The 19511-nt window shown below is 51.8% G+C and overlaps 4 protein-coding genes across 4 annotated transcripts; 1 reads left to right on the top strand and 3 right to left on the bottom strand.

Moving 5' to 3' along the window:
- Window positions 1-176: 176 nt before the first annotated feature.
- BO66DRAFT_326606 (Zn(II)2Cys6 transcription factor) lies at window positions 177-2653 on the bottom strand (the record flags this gene model as incomplete). The annotated part of the gene is made up of 4 exons (XM_025643911.1): window positions 177-635; window positions 695-1017; window positions 1065-2371; window positions 2520-2653. 4 exons carry the CDS (start codon window positions 2651-2653, stop codon window positions 177-179), a joined length of 2223 nt encoding a protein of 740 aa, XP_025502460.1.
- Window positions 2654-6336: 3683 nt separating this feature from the next.
- BO66DRAFT_123227 (ferric reductase family protein) lies at window positions 6337-8794 on the top strand. Its single transcript, XM_025641925.1, has one exon. It carries the CDS (start codon window positions 6834-6836, stop codon window positions 8679-8681), a length of 1848 nt encoding a protein of 615 aa, XP_025502459.1. The 5' UTR covers window positions 6337-6833; the 3' UTR covers window positions 8682-8794.
- A 1522-nt stretch (window positions 8795-10316) lies between these two features.
- On the bottom strand, window positions 10317-16008 carry BO66DRAFT_472565 (pleiotropic drug resistance family ABC transporter). The gene is made up of 5 exons (XM_025652959.1): window positions 13769-16008; window positions 13426-13699; window positions 12703-13370; window positions 12335-12647; window positions 10317-12279 (listed from the first exon to the last, which is right to left on the bottom strand). Exons 1-5 carry the CDS (start codon window positions 15620-15622, stop codon window positions 10763-10765), a joined length of 4626 nt encoding a protein of 1541 aa, XP_025502458.1. The 5' UTR covers window positions 15623-16008; the 3' UTR covers window positions 10317-10762.
- A 1819-nt stretch (window positions 16009-17827) lies between these two features.
- On the bottom strand, window positions 17828-19508 carry BO66DRAFT_421437 (clathrin-mediated endocytosis regulator UBX3; the record flags this gene model as incomplete). Its single annotated transcript, XM_025649956.1, has 2 exons — window positions 19333-19508; window positions 17828-19264 (listed from the first exon to the last, which is right to left on the bottom strand). The coding sequence occupies exons 1-2, from the start codon at window positions 19465-19467 to the stop codon at window positions 17828-17830; spliced, it is 1572 nt and encodes a 523-aa protein (XP_025502457.1). The 5' UTR covers window positions 19468-19508.
- Window positions 19509-19511: the final 3 nt, after the last annotated feature.

The raw sequence follows: 19511 nt of genomic DNA, 5'->3' as shown, positions 1-19511 counted from the left end.
CCCTGTAAGTCGTAAGGCATCGCTTTGATCGGGTACGGCCCGTACAAGCCCAATACGGAAATATACCCCGTTTCACGGTCTCCAGCCATGGATTATGATTGTCCCAATAATACCCAATTCGAGTCGCATCCTTGTTGCCTGGTTATTACACTGTCACCCAGCTATCCTCAACTCTTTTAAAAGAGAAGGTTGCTGCTCATGTCTCCCGACCATGTTGGTACCTGCCAGGTCTGAGATCGATCCTGTCCAGGAATAAATAGATCTGGATTCTGGAATGTGTCCAGTGCGAGCGTGTTCGTTCCTGACATCTGATCGCCAGAGACGTAATCACCAACGGCTTCGAGATCCAGCCACGAGAAGTCGTTTGCGGGGCTAAAGTGCACATGGGGATCGGATGTATGGTGTGAGAGTGCGCTGCTATCGTTTGGCATAAGAAGCTCGCTTCCTTGGTGTGTCCCTGCTGGCGAAGTGGCTGGCATCGATTTTTGTTGCCACAAGAGCTCTAGAAGCCGCGAATACCGTGACCCGATATCATCAGGGCCGGCGCTGGCTCGCCTCAACACTTGTGTAGTCCGAGTGACAAGATCTCGCACCTTCATCTCCTCGGAGAACATCATAACACCGAAGGAGCGGGCCTAGCCGCATGCAGTCAGTCTCAAGAAGAGGCAGTAGAGGGAGACTTGAGTGCTTTTACCTTGTACAAAAATACTGCAGAATAAATCCCATATAGATAGAATCGGAGCGGCATGAAATGGAGATGTTTCTCTGGGTCAACCACATCGACAAGTATGGTCAGGTAAGCTTTGGCAGCATCGATCGATTCGTAGATAAATCGAGCATCCTGCATTGAAGCCACATTGTTGAAAGTTGTCCGCAAGTACTCTCTTTGAGACTGATCGTCGTTCTTCATTTTGGAGACCAAGGACTGGGAAATAGCTGCTTGGAAGGCAAAAGCGTTGGTGTACAGTCTTAGATATTCGTAAGACAGCTGTAGGGTAACCTTCATTGGCGTAGAGCCTGCTGGTAATTAGTGGGAAGGCATGACTGCGGAGAGTTTGACTCACATGGTAAGGAGCCCCATAGAGATTTCCAGCGCAGGATTGCCAGTCGGAAGTCGTCAACGTACTTCACGTAGTCACCCATAAGCATCATTTGGTTGCTCGTTCGCATCCCAGAATATAGCACATCGTGTACATTGTTATACAATTGAGTGAGATCTAGCGTGGCCTGGAAGACCCTCGCATAGTCCTCGTCGCCATCATTCACTGGTTGAAGCGATGGGAAGTCCTGGCTAACGAGACCAGTCATTGGTCCCGGGCCTCGGGACCAGAACGCTCGCCCGATGCGCACGGATATTAATCGATCGGACACATAGCAACTGGTCCATGCTAGTCGTCTCCGAGCCTCTGTCTCTGTGTCTCCGGACGAATCGCCTCGAAATGACGATCTGTCCAATCCAAGAAAATATCCAGAGCGCAAAGCGAGCCCAACATGCATCCAGGCAGCGCGATCCTCCTCGCCACGACCAACTTTCTCTATCCGAGGTCGAAGACCTTGGGGCTCCCATTCCGCTAGGAGAAGTAGGGCTTCTACAGCCTCCACGTCGCAGTCGGCGCCGGCGGCGATTCCGGATATCAATTCGTGCATGTATTTGGAACAGTATTCGTGGATCTCTGGTCGTTCCACAAGGTCTTTAGAGGCAATGGTTAAAACGGCAGTGAGAAGATGCTTCTCATTGTTGGCGAACGTATCGAGTGCGCTACGCTCAAAGTACTTCCGTGGTACCAAGGGGAGGTACGGGTGGAAGTGCTCGGCATACCGAACCACTAGTTGCCAAACGGTACCCGTGTCCAGAGACCGGGATTGTACTAGGCGATATGCTTTGATGCCACTGTTGGACGGAAAGTCACCCATGGAGCCATTTCGAAGCGCACTGAGTCCCGTGAAGCCATTCGAGCTTACACGAAGAGATTCGGGTCCAAAGTCCGGGCTGGGACCATCCGTGCCTCTTTTCGCTATACCAGTAAGACACTGCCATGCGTCAGAGGGGTTCCGGGGTACGGAGCCTATAGAAGCCGTGTCTTCATCATCCACGGACAATGAAGGTGCGGTGGGGGGATCTGGGGGGACAAATTGAACCGGGCCGGGGTACGGGCCCGAAGCCGTAGTCTGACGGTTGTCCGAGTTTGAGGGGCTTGCCGGTTCTATTATGGAGTCTCTTCGGCCCGATGTTATGCTGTCTGGGGTGAAATTCTGCATTTTGTTTTTGCGAATGCGCCGTCCTCCTCGATTAGAGCTACCTAGGACACATTCACGATTATCTCGGATGCAGCGCTGGCATGGTGGCACTCCAGGACTACCACTGCTGTCTCTGTATGCGCAGTTTGGTTAGTTATCCATGTATGAGAGAGCCAGCATATGTGAAGACCATGAATTGAGAAGAAGTGAATGTAGGCAAAAGAATCCACGATAGCTGGCAGCAGCCTAGGGGCATCATGTTCGTCAGAAAAGTGACTTACAGATCACACTTCGATTTACGCTGTCTGCAATGCAAGCAAGCTCTTGAGACGCGTTTCATGAGATGGTCTGAACGAGCCTTGGCTCTCGAGCCTGGAGTACCCGCGACCGGGGAAGATCGTTCGTCTTGCTCCATGGCGACTATTCTCTAGAGTGCGAAGGTCGCTCCGTATGTTCACTTCTCCCGAATGAGATTCTAAAGCTGCATCTTCATCCTAGCAGGGTCTCGCAAACTTGCTTTTAAGCCACGCTCACACTTTGACTCCGAGATACCACGCACGTACGGTGTCGATACCATGCATGTAATGTGTCAAGGTCTGAGAGATAACCGGCCGATGAAAGGCGGAAGAGGTGATCACGCTTGCTGACTGTAGAAAGAGAGAAAGAGAAGAAAGTGTTGGTGTCAGACACTGGGCGATGAAGGTTTGGTGGACATTCAGCGGCTTCGGCGTGCTGCCAGCATATTATCTGTCGTTCGTTTGGGATCGGATTCGAGCTTCATCCAGGCGCTCGTGCTTTCCCCACACTAGAGGTGAATATAAGTTCAGTCTCACCACTAGCTGAGCCAAGTCGCATGCACCTAACTCAAAATGTAGTCATCAACTTATACTCGGCATGAAGTTGCTGGGCTAATCACATATGCTGGATTTCAACCAACTCGTGTATGAATTCAGAGGTAAACAGGAGGCGGCAGAGAAAAAGAACTTGGGAAGAGAAGACGGCAACAGCGGTATTACCCGATCCGTACACAGCACGGTATTCTATCCGGACAGTGACTTGAACAGCAACAAAACTCAAAATGTTCAGATGTTGTTCAATATAATGAATTATCGCAACTAATTAGAACCTATGTAACCTTGACAGTCCCTTGTATTCCTAGGAGCCAACATTGACCGGCTGGCATTTCGCGCAGCAAGTACCAAGGGGCCGTCTCCGGCGAATATATAGTTGCTACGACGGGTGACCTTTGAGTGTACAGCAAGAGTCTGATCTCATAGTAAAACTCAGGCATACACTCACAGTGCACCGCGGACCGAGACCACACAGAACAGCAATAATTAGCTTCGAGGTCAGCACCAATTATGGATAATTGCCCCGGTTCAGGCCGGGGATAGATGCCCTTGTTGATGATGATTGCATGTACCCAGCATGTATTGACATCAATACACGAAACGATCGGGCAACCCCCAAAGGAAGGTTCAATAGCCGTGTGCGGGGGAACCGGGCTTTGAATCTACCTAATCGGATGCTGCCCCCGCATTGGAAGACATACAAGAATGATGATGGGGTTTCTTAATGGTTAGAGAGAAACAAACATTATTGTTGCACATATCGGCTGTCTTTTGGGAGTGTTGATAGCAGGGCAGGCTTCCGATAATGGACTACTCTATCGTTACTGTGCTGCACTGTCTTCATGCCATCGTTAAAGGACCGCAAGCTGTTGAAGGCAACCTGCAAAGACCTCACTGCAGGGGCGACTGCTCCTTTGCACAGCACCTCACCAAACAACCAAGTAAGCATTAATCAGTAGGCCAGTCAGTCAATTGAGCTGCAAAAAATTACCGTATGCAACTCAGAGCTGCGAGACATTTTTTCAAGCAAGAGAAGCGCGATATTAGCAAATCATGCAGATTCCCTGTCAGATGCAACAGGTCACATCCATCGATATATCTGACTTTCGAATCCAAGCTGGCCAACAATGAGCTCAACAAAGATAATCTACATGCATCTGCCTGTCGTCCTAGGGCTTTTGAGGCAGAGCTAGGACGTGACGTTTCAGATAAAGTCTGGCAGTGGGCAGATATGCCGAGTTGAGAAGACTCTGGTGAGAGCCTACCGGTACGTGGTAGTTCACATGTGCAGGCATCTTTCAGTCAAGCTCCTTATCTCATGCAATCCGATGAAAGGAAGTCCATCGTGCCTTGACAGCAATAATCCCGGGATGCTAACATGTCAGGTCATATCTACCTGAGCTCATCAGACCACACTTGACAGCCGCGCAGGATTACCAAGTGCGTCTCAGATCCGTGCGTTAGTTTCTCGTTAGTCTTCCAATTCAAGCGCTGGAAGCATGGCATAAAAGCTAATGAGCTACTGCCTGTCATTGAGGTGTCGAACTCCCATGTGGCTTCAGGCTTGAGCCGAGAGGACTGGTGAATTCGGTGGGCACTTCCAGTGGGACACGAGCCTCAGAACCTGAGCCAAGGGTAAACGCATATCCACTTTTTTTTTTTTGTTCCGATGGAGGGGGTTTTTTTTAGCAGGGTTCCAAGAAATATCTACGAGTAGTCAAGGAAGAAGAACCGAATGAAGGAAGAGTATTCCGAGATAGCCAGGAAACCGAAGTCTCCGAGCAAATGATAGAATCGGATTAGAATCAAAATAATTGAAATTAGATTAAACAGGGCGGGCCTAGTCTCGGACCCGTGACCGCCATGTGTCTCCGACTCTCCGCCCAATTTCCCTGAATCTCTCCCGTAGTTAGTCAGTCTACCGGTAGATGCCATTTCTCCTTCCCTCCACCTACTTTCAATCCCAGCAATCATCATCCTCTCAAAAGAAACTTGACCACCACCACCACCACCATGCCAAACACCAAGCTTTGTTTCATCCCAAGAGCTTCGCTAACACACCCAACCCAAGAGGAACACCACCCCTTCTCTTGGTCAGTGGCTGAATTCACCTGCCAGTGGGAATCGCGGTGGGCCACCAAACATGGCTCTGGCCAATATGGAGCAAGCGTTTCAGCTTGAACTGCAGCACTTGAAACATGCAAAGACGTCGCGATAAACCAATACGATTCTCTCAGTCATGAAGATTCAACCTCAAGGTGCAAGTCTTTGGACCTGTGAAAATTGTTGAACTGCAGTTCCGGTCAGGGGCTGGCTGTTCAGTGGCCAGCGATGCGCCTCGGTCGGACAACCCCTGCTGCAAGCCTGCAGCTTGCCCCCGTCTCCGCGGCTGCTGCTTGGAGCCAAGAGCGCTAAACACCCGGCCAAGCCTGGAGACCTGTCCATCTCTATCAGAAACAACGATGCCATCGTCGGGCCCTCAATGCGCTCCAGAGCTCTTTCTACCGGTTCGAGGCCGAGCGCAGACGTTTGTCTTGGCGCCCAAGATGAACCCCTCTCAGGAGGACCACGCCACTGTTACCTGCTAATGTGTTTGTGGCCCTGGCCATTGGTCTTCTTTCGGTATGTAGTTTGATGGCAGACCCGGTCCGCTGCCTGATGTGGTACTTTTCTTTCGCTTAAAGGGTATCTATCTGCGCCATGGATCTCCCAATGTAGAAGTGATTTTTTTTCTCCATCTCCTCTTACCTTTCGTGTGTTCTTCGAACCCTCTTCTTCACTCTTTTCCATTCTTCCTATTGCCATTCTTACCTTCTTCTTCAATCGTTTCCCCTCTAGCCAGCTGGCTGGTCGTTCTTCTTTCACCGAGCGGCTCATCCATTCACTCATTGTTCATTGTTTCAAACAATCGACTATTGTGCCTGAAGTTGAAACGGACAAGCTTTCCCCTGCCTTTCTTGGAGTTTGCCGATCATTGCCTGCAGTCAGACGTCATTTATCATGAAATAGGCGGAATTGGTCCTCTTCACAACAATAGACACTCTCGTTGCTTTGTGTTACTTTCTCTTCTCTTGCCGGCAGCTTTCGCTTCTTCTAGCCGCTGCACTATTCGCGACGCTGCGCGTCTTTGATCCCCTTGCTGGAATACTTCTCTTATATTATGCACGTAAGCAACCTAAGGTGAGTATATCTGAAGGCTGGCTCGCCCCTCATGACGCTGGTCATAACTCTAAGACTAAATCTTGGTAGAACCCAAACGTCAATTTCGCCATCCTGTCTGGCGTTTTTAACATTCTTCGGCTCCGCTAAAGGACATCACCCGTGACAACATCTTGGTCATTTGCACACCCCTTGAGGCAAACGTCATTATCAGAATCGCCGGATAAAACGACCTGCCAGACGGTTCTGAGTCAAGTTCAGCTGCGGAGATTCAAACATCACCTTCGTGTGTCAAACCAGCCTTACAGCTGTCCGCTACTTGCAATACTGTCGCTCTCGCTGGAGTTCTGTTTACTGGAGATCCCCCTGGAACTCCCTTGCTCTTCCCCACATTCTTTCCGTTCCCCTGCCATTAGGTTCTCTGCATCTACGCAGTCATTGGCCTGTTTCAGGCGGTTCGAGCGCTATTATTAGGAAGTTCGCTGGAGTCACCACCCCACACGACCTCGTTGCTGCTCCCCTTCCATCGTCTCCTGTCGCCGTACTAATCCTTCACAACGTGCTGCGCAGGCTATCACAACTTCAATGGATAGTGTACGGCAGCACATAGCCTCTCGGGGCTATGGCGTCAATGCCACTTACATCTACGAATATTCAAGAGGCTTGAGCGGAGTGGACGTGCCTCGAGATCATCTGTTTACCCAGATCATCTACGCGTCTTTGACAATCCTGGCGTTCGTCGTGTTCTGCGGACGAATTGCACAAATTAGCCATGCCTATCTTCGCCATATCACCTCTCTGACGGCAAGCAAACGAGAACAAACTTTCTGGAGTGTTGAGGTATCACCTGCCTGGACAAATTTTAAGAAGCATATGTTGTATGCACCCCTGGGAAGGAAGAGACACAACCGGGAACTTCAGCTTTCGTCGGCCATCGGCGTAGGCACAGTGCCTTCCAGATTCCAAACCATCTTCGTTGGTCTATATCTCGCTAGCCAGATTGCCTATTGTGTTATTCTCGACTACAGGGTGAACGTTAAGGCGGCCCTTGTCGCCGAGCTCCGTGGTCGTTCCGGGACGCTGGCCGTTCTCAACATGGTCCCTCTCTTCCTCCTGGCTGCCCGCAACAACCCACTCATTCCCCTGTTGCACATCAGCTTCGATACCTATAATCTGCTTCACCGCTGGCTTGGCCGGATTGTTGTTATTGAGAGCGTTGTGCACACGGCCGCGTGGGCGGTCAATGCATGTGACGAAGTCAGCTTCGCTGACATGCTTGCACGCCTCCGCGACACTCCGTTCTTCACCTGGGGATTAGTCGGGACTGTCGCAATGGTGGTTCTCGGACTCCATTCCCCGTCTCCAATCCGGCACGCCTTTTATGAGACCTTCTTGCATATCCACCAACTCTGTGCTCTGTTTGCATACATTGGTGTCATCATGCACCTGGATCTTGACAATCTACCCCAGAAGCCTTGGCTCATTGCCGTTGGCTTGATATGGCTGCTGGAGCGGCTGGCTCGCCTCGGCCGGATAGCATACCTGAACATCTCTCCCAGCAAAGGTTCTACAACTCTGACCGTCGAAGCCCTCCCCGGCGAAGCCTGCAGAGTGACTTTTCAACTTCCCAAGCGCGTTCACGTTGGTGCAGGTAGCCATGTGTATGCCTACATTCCCAGCGTTGCTCTCTGGATGTCGCATCCTTTCTCTGTCGCTTGGGTTGAGCCCAGCGAGTCTGTGACGGCCCCAGCCGTCACCGGAACAGCCTCCGACCTCGAGAAGCAGCCTATCTCTGATCTGGACAAGTACATGAAGGCCCATCAGCAACCGACGTCGGTGTCTCTCATCATGGGTGCTCGCCAAGGCATGACCCGTAAATTGTACAACAAAGCCCTCGCAGCACCCAGTCAAACGCTCCACCTGTCGGGCTTCATCGAAGGGCCGTATGCCTCCCACGCTGTCAACCTGGCCAGCTACGGCACTGCGGTCCTCTTCTCGGCCGGCGCCGGCATCACCCATCACATGCTCTCCGTGCGTGATCTCATCATCCGCTCCACCGAAGGCCGTGCTGCGACTCAAAAGATCTACCTTGTCTGGTCCGTTCGCAGCACAGAGCACCTCGCCTGGGTGCGAGAATGGATGGATCAGATCCTTCGGTTGCCGGGCCGCCGGGAGATCCTGACGATCAAACTCTTCGTCTCGAAGCCCAAATCCTCTCGGGAGATCGTCTCGCCCAGTGCCACCGTGCAGATGTTCCCTGGACGGTGCAAAGCCGACGTCGTCCTCGACGAGGTCATTCCTGAGCGCGTTGGCGCCACCGTTGTCTCCGTCTGTGGTCCAGGTGCTTTCGCCGATGAAGTCCGTGCAGCTGCCCGATCTCGTATCGGAAAGGGTGCTGTGGTCGATTTTGTCGAGGAAGCCTTCACGTGGTAGACAAGCACCTTTTCCCAAACTGTGCCCCCCCCCAAAATTGTATCAACTTCCTTTCTTGTTGTGAATGCTATTGTGATTAGAGCCCTTACCCTTTTGTCTTTATCTTCTCAGTTTCTTGTCTCTCTACATTCTTTGTCCCCTCTTCATGGCTCGTATCACCCGCCCTTAATATTCTTGTCAAAACTTCTTCCATCACTTCTTTTTCTCTTCTCTTCCATTCTTTCCCTCATTCTCTTACCCTTCTTTTTTCTTCTTTGCGATATATATACAAGTCATTGTTCATTACAAGCATGATTATCATCGTGTCACCATTATCAGCAGCAGCAGCAGCCGCAGCCGCAGCAGCAGAAACGATCACCAAGCGCAAGCCATTACTTCTTGATTGCATTTGTATCTTTTTGTTATTTCAGCCCGCCTGATTCCGTGCTTAATCCCTGCACTGTACCCACTGAGATGAATAACGACACGACCACGCCCAGCCGCCCAAGTGCTATTCACAGTGCAAACCCCTGGTCCATCTACTTCTGTATCACGAGTTTCTCTCCGTCCGGAGTACGGCCTACAGACAGCTAGCTCTCAGAACCCTAAATCAACCTAAATCTAAACTGGAATCTAAATTAAGCACCCGATTTCTCCGAAGATAATCCACCCCATTACCTAAACCATCCTCTAATTAGATTAAACGTCCAGTGGGACCTTAATCTATTCTGAATCCTCCGTACTAGCGAGTAGACTAGGACCCTAGGAGAAAAGAAATCTGACACACGGACTCTTGGCCTTACATCTCCGTACTAGTCTACTCGAATACAGAATACAGAATCCTCTTCTGCGGAGCGGAACCCGAACGAAGTCTAAGCCTACCTCTGTAGCTAGTTCGGAACCCCCCCCTTTTTTTTTTCTCTTTCTTTCATGTGAGTTTATCGTTCTTCCTCCGAGGTCGATATCACTATGTTCTTTTGCCTTCTTCATCACCATCTGATGAATACATTGTACTGTACCCAAGACACCCCCTCCATCCACCGCACCCAGTATAATCCATCCATCCCATAATGTAAACCCCGCTCTACACCACCACCTTCATAAAAGAAACGGTAAGCTAGCCCTCACACTCACACTACCCAACCATAGGTACAGTACATGATGCTACTGCTCATCCCATGGCACGAACCCCCCTGGCCCCTCTCTGCAGCCATTCACTGTAATCCAGATCCGGAAATACGAACTACGAGGGGCTTGGAATGACGAAACAAGGTTTTCCATGCCGTTGAGGATGTGGATGTGGATGTGGACAACAAGTACCGAGTAAGTTATGAGATCCAACTACGTGAAGAAAGTCTGAGCGCGGCTGTGGTGGGGAGCAAGCAGCAAGCAGCCCTGGCCGGCGAGGGCTGCAGGACCGAAGGTTGACATTGGCACAATCCCCTTTTTAGGGTCGGCTTTGGCAGGACGGGAATAAAGGTATCTTTGAGGAACTTACTACCTACGGAGTAATAGACATGGCGATTGTGGCCCTCGGGTACTGATGGCGGTCTACCCGGTCATTGCCCTATGGTTGACTGGGCGGAAACCTGGAAGTGCGTGAGGGTTCTGCTTGAGAAGGTCCTGGAGAGTATAAGGTCTGAGTTGATATGTCCTGTTCTAGGTGGTTTTCTGGCTAGTCTTGGCGGCAGGTCTGAAAGTTGGTAATGTACAGATATGTATCAGCATAGAAAGAGTATGTATGGGTAAGTGGAGGTATGAACGATAGAAAGGAAGTGGGAAAGGAAAAAGGACAGGAGGCAAGGAGGAAAAAGGTTCCACGGGACCAAATCAGAAAAGCCAAGTCTGCCCGGGAGGACGAAAGAGGGACCAAGAATTCTAAAATATACGCTTGGAGGGCATATATGAGTAAGGAGCGACGAAGGGCCAGGGAGAAGAGAAGAGGAATCTAAAATATGTGCGTCTAAAAACAATCCCCAAGGATTTCCCGATTATGTCCAACAACGATAATCCGAAACACAAACATATGTATACGTGAACAAATCATACAAAAGCTGGGCAGCGGAAAATCATTTATACATGTCTATACATGTCAAATCCTCTCAAGAAGAAGCCTTGGTCTTCTTGGTCTTCGGGACACGAGCGAGCCAGTAGATGCCCACCGCGGCGAAGATGTTGAACACGATGTACACCCACATAAGACCGAAATTGCGCCACGCGTCGGAGAAGTGGCTGCTGACTGCCGCCAAGAAGGTGTCGGTGTCGCTGATGGTGCAGAAGGCGCAGTTGCTGGTGGCATCCTCGTTCTGAAGATAGCCGCCCGCGGACGCAATATAGCTCTGCATGTAATCAATGCAGGTGCTGTTGGCAGGGGGATCGAAGTGGAGGTACTCTGAGGAGTCACAGATAGCCGTGGTGCCCGATACACCGGTCGACAACATGGCAGACACCAGATATGTAAACGGAGAAACCCGGTACATGAAGATCCAGAAGCCAGGGAGTTGCTGAGGAGTTGCCAGGACACCACAGAAGACCAGGCACAAGGAGAAGAGCAGGTTGGCAAGATTACCACCAGTCTCAGCAAGTTCGATACCCGCGATGATCATGTGCGCGAAGGTCGAGGTGAAAAGAAGGAAGGACAGAATGAGCAGCCACATCAACGCTCCACGCTCATGAACAGCATCGGTCGGTTCCGCGTTCCGGTAGAGCCCAATGGGATAGTACCAGCAGACATAGATGATCACACTCATGAGCGCATTCCACGGCAGCTCAACAATAATGTTAGCAGCCATGAAGGCCTTCCATGAGTAGCTCTTAGAAGGTCTCTCGCGAGCCTCGTATAGGGAGCGCTGGGTACAGAAGTTGGGAAGAATCTGTTGCACCAAGTTTCCGAAAATCGTCATCAACATGAAGATAGAGAACATCTGATTCTGCAGTCCCTGTGAGGTGTTCTTGGCATGGAAGAATGAAAATCCAATGTACAAGGCAGTCAGGGCGCAAAGGCAAATCTTCGAGTAGATGTAGACGGGTGTACGCCAATACTGCGAAAACACGCGGAGCAAGCACTCCCATAGCTGGACAGTGAACGGCGCAGCGAATTCGTTGTAGCTACCGGGATCCGCCTGGTTTGTGTCGAGCGGCTTCTGCGAGAGAGTAGACTTGAGTTCGGACAAGTGGTCAAGCACGGCTTTGTGTTCAGGGCTGTCACGCCACACCGCAGGCCAGTCGATATCACTGTGAGATCCAGGAGCAGCACCAATGACTTCGAGCATCCATTCGGCCGGGTTAGCGTCAGCAGGTAGCTTAGGAGCACCGTTCCGCTCGAAATAGCTAGCAAGAGTGGAAGACTTGTCGCCAATATCTCCGAAATAGACTGTCTTACCGCCTCTAGCAAGGAACAAGAGACGGTCGAAACGTTGGAACAGCATAGCCGAAGGTTGGTGGATAGTACATAGAATAGCTTGGCCGTGCTGCGTCAAGGTGTCAATGAGATCAAGGATGGACCAGGACGTTTGACTATCAAGACCAGAAGTAGGCTCGTCCAAGAACAAAAGCAACTGAGGCTTAGCCGCCAATTCAACTCCAATGGTGAGGCGCTTGCGCTGTTCAACGTTGAGACCTATTCCGTGTTAGAAATCGATGCACAAGCAAGAAAATACTCAGAAGCGACTCACCTTCACCGGGAACACCGACAACGGCGTCGGCGTATTCTTCCATGTCAAGCAACTTGATAACTTCTTCAACATAGTCGAGCTTCTCTTGGCGACTGACGTGGGCAGGTTGCCGAAGGATGGCGCTGAACCGAAGAGCTTCACGGACAGTGGTAGTGTGAAGATGGAGATCCTGCTGCTGCACATAGCCGGTTTTGCGCTGGAAACTTTGATCACGAGGACGCCCATCAACCAACATTTCACCGGTGACCACACCCATGGTGACACGAGTAGCAAGCACATCCAGGAGAGTTGTTTTACCCGCACCAGAAACACCCTAGAGAACGTTAGTACAGTTCATATCTGGCGAGAACGAAGTCCAATTAACATACCATGAGAGCAGTACAGGTTCCAGGCTTGACCCATCCATCGACATGGTCAAGAATGCGGCGGGGTTCACCCTTGATCTTAATGTCGTAGCACACATCCTGCCATTGGAAGATAGCGGTCTGTCTCTGAATGGCGGCACTCTGTTGTTGACCACTGGACTGCTCAGCCTTCTCAGGGGAGGCGAATTGGCGGCTTGATTCAACATCCTTGGCAGCAGGAGAAGCATGACCGCGGCGGAAGAGCAGAACCTCACCCTTGGACTTGGCTTCGGAAATGTACTCGGTAGCGAGCAGATATGTGCCCATGAGGAAGATCATGAAAGCGAACATGATTCCCAGGTTGCGCCATTTGTGGCTGTTGTAGTAGTCGAAGCTCAAAGCAAGGTACCTATCACCGTCGACGTACTTTTGTCCGGATACCGCCCCGACTGTAGAGCAGATCTTGTTCGAAAGGGGGAGGGAATCATAGCCATTGCCGGAGGGAACGTAACCATCCTCAGAACACGGGAATTGCCGATTGTGGAATTCGTTCACCATCAGACTCTCGAAGCCGTAAGCGATGGGGTTGATATAGTTCATCCATCTCGACCACCCCAACATGTAAGTGGTGGGAATAGTGAAACCGGTGTAGATGACCAGACCCAAGATGAGAATTGCGGCCGGGACAAGAGCTTGGTTTCAAAATCAGCCTCTGCGCGACGGAAGTGGGTAGAACGAAAGACAAACCTTGAGAAAGTGTGCGGGAAGAAGCAGCGATGGTACGGAAGAGCATGGACATGGTCAGGGTCGTGACGAAGGAGAACAGCAGGAAGACGAAGAAGGCGCCCGGCGTCCGACGAAGATTAGTCATGAAATATAGCGTAAGGTTGAAGATAATCGCGTTTCCGATCTTATAAGGCATATCTGTGAGCATAGACGCAATGGCTTCGGCGAACGGATGATACATGGCGTAACGAGACTGCTTTTCGACAATCGGGCGTTGGGCGTACAAAGTCAAGATCTGAAATCGAACGTCAGCAGGCGAAACACCAGACAAGGAGATGAACGCGAAGGCAAGTCATAAACATACCTCGAGCGCACTGGAGAAGGCATTGAGCAACACGGCAAAGAAAAGCAGGGCACCACGGGAGTAGAAACTGTCCGTCTCGTCTTTCAAGTTGTAGAACACACTTCCAATAATAAGGGCCATGATGAAGTTTCCGACCAATTGGGAGATGGTCAAACTAGCATCACCTTGCAACCGTTGGAAACCACGGATCAAGCAGAGCTTGACCTGTTCGTACAGAGAGATTGTGTAGGGAGACTTGACGCGCTGGTTCTTGGATTGCATGGCTTTGCGAGATTCGATGAATTTGTCAAGCGACTCGCCACCGATGGCATATTGCTGGTTGTACTCGGCGATTTCCCGGAGCAGTTTGGCGTGCGCCTCACTGTTCTTCCATGCAGCGGCAAACTCATCAGGGGTTTGAGGCACCTTGCCCTCATATCCGGGCTTGACGATGCGCTCGGCGGGAGAGGTCAAAGAAGTAAGGAAATCAGCAGTAGTCTGGCGATCCGGGCAATCAAAGCCCATGTTGGTGAAGAATGCCTTCGCCTCATCGGTAGGACCGAAATAGATCTGTCTGCCTTCGTACAGGACCGTGACCTTGTCGAAGACGTCGTAAGCACTCTGCGACGCTTGGTAAATAGCGACTGCAACAGTGGCGCCAGCGTACTTGGTCATCAAGTTCAATGTCTTGCAGAACTCGAGGGCGTTCGCTGAGTCCAGACCACGCGTACTGTTGTCCCAACACTGCAAGGGAGAGCCACACAGAGTGGCCTCGGCGATACTGACACGCTTACGCTCACCACCACTGACACCACGAACGAAGTCGTTACCGACCTTGGTGTTAATGGTGTGCGACAGACCCAGCATCGCCATGACCGCATCGCGCATGTGCAGCGCATATTGCTCCTTGGTCACCCCGGGGAAGCGGTTCCGAGGGCAACGAGAGAGGGCGGCGAACTTCAAGGTATCGCCGACGGTCAACTGCGGAAAGTGAACATCGGTTTCGGCGGTATAGATGGCCTCACCCTTGAATTGCTTTCGCATCTGCTTGGCCGAGATACCTTGATAGTTCAGCTGAGACGCCTCGTCCATGTAGATACCGTTCATTTCGCCAGCAAGGGTTTTCAGAAAGGTCGAGCAACCACTTCCGGGGCGACCCAGAACAACCAGCATCTCGCCGTTGCGCACGAGTCCGTCGAAATCACGGAGGATCTGAATCTTTTGCTTTCCGGTACCTGTGAGTTTACGGACGAGCGCTCCGATTTGCAAGACGGAGTTGAAAACATCCTTCTGATAATCTGTCGGACTGCCGAAACCGTGCACGCTGAGGTTCTGGAAGGAGACACCGGCTTCACGGCGGGGGTATCTCTCGGGATCGCGCGAGGAGAGAGCAAGAAGGTTCTTCATCCAATGCTTGGACTTGAAGTTGGGACTGGCGGGGTTCAGGGTCGAATCCTCTTTCACTTCCAGGAATGTATTCTCGCCAGTAGTCGATAACCGGGTGGATTGGCGGGTCAATTGCTGCGCCAGACGGTGGATCTCTTCAGCGGCAACTTCCTCGCTCTCATTGTCTTCGTCTCCTTTTTCTCCCTCTTCTTTCTCGAGCGCAGTCTCGGCGCTGCTGAAAGTGGTGTGTCGGCTCCAACGACCCCTTGTGTCGGGCCCCGGTGTACTGAGACCGGACTCTGCCATCAACTTCTCTTCATCGTGAGTGGTGTGCTGGTGGTGGTGGTGGTGGCCCAACTCGGATGTTCCTTCATTCACAGCGGATGCGGATGTTGCTGCTGCGCCTTCGTTCACATTCTCGTGCACCTCGTGGGACTCCACGCCACGGGCTGGATTAACATTAGGGTTTATAGTGCCTAGAAGCGACATGGTGATTAAAAGATGAGACGATCAGTCTCAGAAGACTGTGCCGATTAACGAGAGGACGCCAGAAGCATAGAGAGGTTGGCAGATAAAGGTTAGCTAAAGCGTTCGATCACAGATCGATTGCTTGATAAAGAGGGGGGAAGAGGCCGTAACGAGTGACGAATATAAGCGGGCGAGGAGAAGCGTGAGAAATGGTGGCAGCACGCTAAGGATAAAGTACTTGGTGGATAACTTATTAGGGCCAGCGGCCGCTCCGATGCCCCGTAGCTTGGAAATTAATGCGACTGGCGACTGACGACCGACTAGTGAGTCTAACGAGTCGTTGGTCAATCAGTAGAATCACGATCTTCGCTGGTCAAGAGGACAACAGGCGACGACGCGAAAAAAACGGAGAGGGGAAAAATCAACAATCAGGACCCAGCATCTGGGCTCATCCCCCATTTTACAGGCCCCAAAGAGTGGGAAAGTTTACGCTGCGATGGGCGAATCGGGACCAGGAAGAGTGCAACATCCGGGTCGGGACCCAGATTGATACACCCAGATCCACCCGGTACTTCCCACCCTCCGTGCGTATTCCTGGCTTAGGGGAATACGGGACATGAGACGGGTTAGACTGGAGGCTCGAGCAGAACCTTTTCGGAGAAAAGCTGCATATTGCCATATTTAAATCCGACGTGGTACTCGTAAACTTAAAGAGCAGGGCACCCTTGGGACCACGGATAGGATAGGTGAGCACCCGCGTGCAAATGGCAGGTGGTGACTGGCCAGGACACCTGTCGGACCCCATTAGGGAGAGATCCTTCTAGGCTTTCCATTATCTTTTCAGGCTTGTTGAAGTTCGAGCAAACCATGCCAAGGCCAGATGGGGGGGGGGGGGGAAAGAGAGATGACGATAATTCGAAGGACTTGTAATTCGATTGGACATGATCTATATCAGCTTGCTGCCTTGCTCAGGAGCAGCTAGTGCGAAAAACGGGAACGCCACTACGACAGACCGGGATTTGTTTGTCAGTGCGCTTTCACTTGAAGCGTCAAGAGTCAGTCACAAGGTACAAGTAAGTGAGAAAAGCAGCTCAGCCTTGTTTCCTTGGGTAGCAAGCCGTAAGAATGGACGTTGCCACCTGTGTTCTGGTGAAAGGTTGACACATAGTGATGATAACATATGGTAGATCCATGGTGAGGATGAGGATGAGGATGAGTAATAATGAGTTGGAAAAGTCTAGGCCAGAAGCAGGAAAACGTGGCGAGAAATGAACAGAAGAACAAAAAGAAGCAAAAGAAGATCGGGGGGAGGTTCCCGAGAGAATCGAGAGTCAAGAGCGGAGAGTCCGAGCCGGGCATTAACTCGATTGTCGCAAGAAGTGGGCCGGAGAGGCGGGAGTCCAGCCATCCGAAGCCCCATCCACTTTTCATTTAGTTTCCCCTGTTTGATCCTTCTTCGGGATGGCGGAGATCCGGTGCACGCGGGATAAGACGGGCTGACTCAGCTATGCACTCATAGTTACTCCGCGAGTTCCATCACTTAAGCTGTACTCCGTAAACCTCGAGTACGTCAGTCTGGCGCATCGGAGAATTTCCCCACACAATTATCACGTTATTTCCATGACACAAGACACATTACCGCAAATTGTCTACCGGTATCCTGCTCTGCTGGTTATGCCGTGTCACACGGATACTCGTATACCTCCAACCGTTCACCGCGGATTGCTCACGATTCGAACCGATCATTGAGCTATTTGCTACGGCATATGTACAGTACGAGTAACTATGGACCCAACCCACCGCTACTTCGGAGTTCCTTGTTTAGCGGAGAAGATCAGCATCGATCGACTTATCGTATGAATAATAATAGAAGCGTTGTTTTCGTCTACCCCACCGGCTCTGTTCGGTGATACACCTCAAAACATCCCGAACTGGCCTCGAGCCAGACAGCAGTACAATGCGCGCATGCGGCTCCGCGGCTTTTACCCCCGTTGCTCCCGCCAAAGGGTCCATGCTTCTGCTGACGGCCGTTTGAGGCACATGTCACTGCGTGCTACATCTCAGTACATGGGCAGGTAATACTTTACACACGTGTAAATCTCTCACCGGACGAGCGTAGTCTATGAGGTTATCCATTCTGAGGCCATTCGGAGGCCGGTCAATTGATACCATACACAATCATCGTCTCAATAAACCAAAATCGATAATCGTACATGTAGATAGTGCTCACGAGTCCGCCTCCGCCTCCTCCTCCTCCTCCTCCTCCTCCTCCTCCTCCTCGCTTTCGTCATTGATGGGTTCGACCAGCAGGTTTCCACCCCGGCCGATCTGATCTCGGATGGAGCCCCCGGCACCCACTTCATAGACCACCCGCGGCATAGGTGAAACCAGTCGGAATCCATACTGGTGTTCGAACCCATCCGGTTTTGAGACGGTCGCTGCCCCCTCCACTGGCTCTTTCAGAATCTCATAACATTCCACAAAAGCGTAGAGCTCATCGATGCTCGCCTCAGGTTCGAACTTCCGGATGACGCGTTCGCCCGACGGCAACCTGACGCTGATGCGCACCGCATCCTTGGCGTCCGGACCGGGCTCCTTAGCGATCGACCGGGCTCGCCATTGTCTCCACTGCTGAAGATCTTGGATCCGCTTCTCTTCCGCCGCCTGGCGCTCAGCCGCTTCTTGCTCTTCTCGTTGGCGGGCGGCCTCCGCCTCGCGTCTCTGTCTCGCCCGTTCGCGGTCAATGGCTAGAGACCGCTCGTAGGCCGAATCCTGCTGCTCGCGTAGACTGCGAGAAGCCTGCTGTTCTGCCCGAGTGGCGCGGATGCGCTCCAGAGGCTCTTTGTTCTGAGCGATCGCGGTCCGAAGCTTTCCCACAAATTCTGCTGGGGCGGTGGTTCCCGGTATGCGAGCCACAACAGACATTGCTGTCGAAGAAACACTGGGAGTGTGGATAACCGCAGCCGCAAAGGGGAACTTGGTGCACCGTAGCGAGTTTGAAACCTGGTATGCTTCTGAGTCTTGAATGTTTCCACCCCATACGAGAATCTCGTTCTGCGGGTCGGTAACAAAGTCGGTGACCTCCCGCGAGAGCAGAGTGTCGCGGACCCAGCCATGCGTATCGTCGTGTTCGGGGGCAAGCAGCACGACAAGAAGAAGCTTCAAGTCCCGGTGAGCCTTCTCCAGCGCCATGTTGTATCCATTTTCCAGAAAGCCGATCGAGTTGGTGCCGTACTCCTCCTCGAATTCCCGGATGAACCGGGCAGCGGTATCTTTCGGGCCCAGGGGCCGGCGGCCATTGGTGTTTCGGCGTGAACCATGAAGAGCGGGACTGGCTGTGGTATTGAAGAGTCGCGGGAGGAAAGGGAAGAGGGAGCCGAACAAGCGGAAAGAGTTGTACAGCAGTCTGTAGAGGAGATTGAGCGGGGTAAAGAGGAGCGCTAGAATGAAAGGCGGGCGATAGACAGGCTGATCCTCAGATTGGGTGACTATCCGAGGAGCTGGCTCCGCAGCGCGTGTGGATGGGAAAAATTGCGCGCGGAGGTCATCGCTCAGTAGGTTCTGCGTCTGTCGAGTCGGCCTGGGAGGAGGGGTATTCAGAGCTGCGCGAGCCTCTTCGACCGGGTCCGGACCTTCACCATCGAAGAACTTGGAGATGGCAATCTTCCAACCGCTTAGGATTAGTATTGGCGCAGACTAGACTGGCGAGGCGGGGGTTCTCGAAGGCCTACCTGCACGTTCCATTCCGAACGTCGTAACAAAGGAATAGCCTCCAAAGGGTCTTGGCCCGTCACCGCTATATAAGTTTCAAGACCAGCCCTCTCGCTGTCAGACAGTTGCGATATGTCAAGCCCGGACGATGACATTGTCAATTGATGCTCCGGGCCATAAATGGGTGTATGTCGGGGGG

This window comes from Aspergillus aculeatinus, assembly GCF_003184765.1.
Source record: "Aspergillus aculeatinus CBS 121060 unplaced genomic scaffold BO66scaffold_33, whole genome shotgun sequence".
In the NCBI taxonomy this organism is placed as follows: Eukaryota; Fungi; Ascomycota; class Eurotiomycetes; order Eurotiales; family Aspergillaceae; genus Aspergillus; species Aspergillus aculeatinus.
This window is presented reverse-complemented; position numbering and strand designations above follow the sequence as displayed.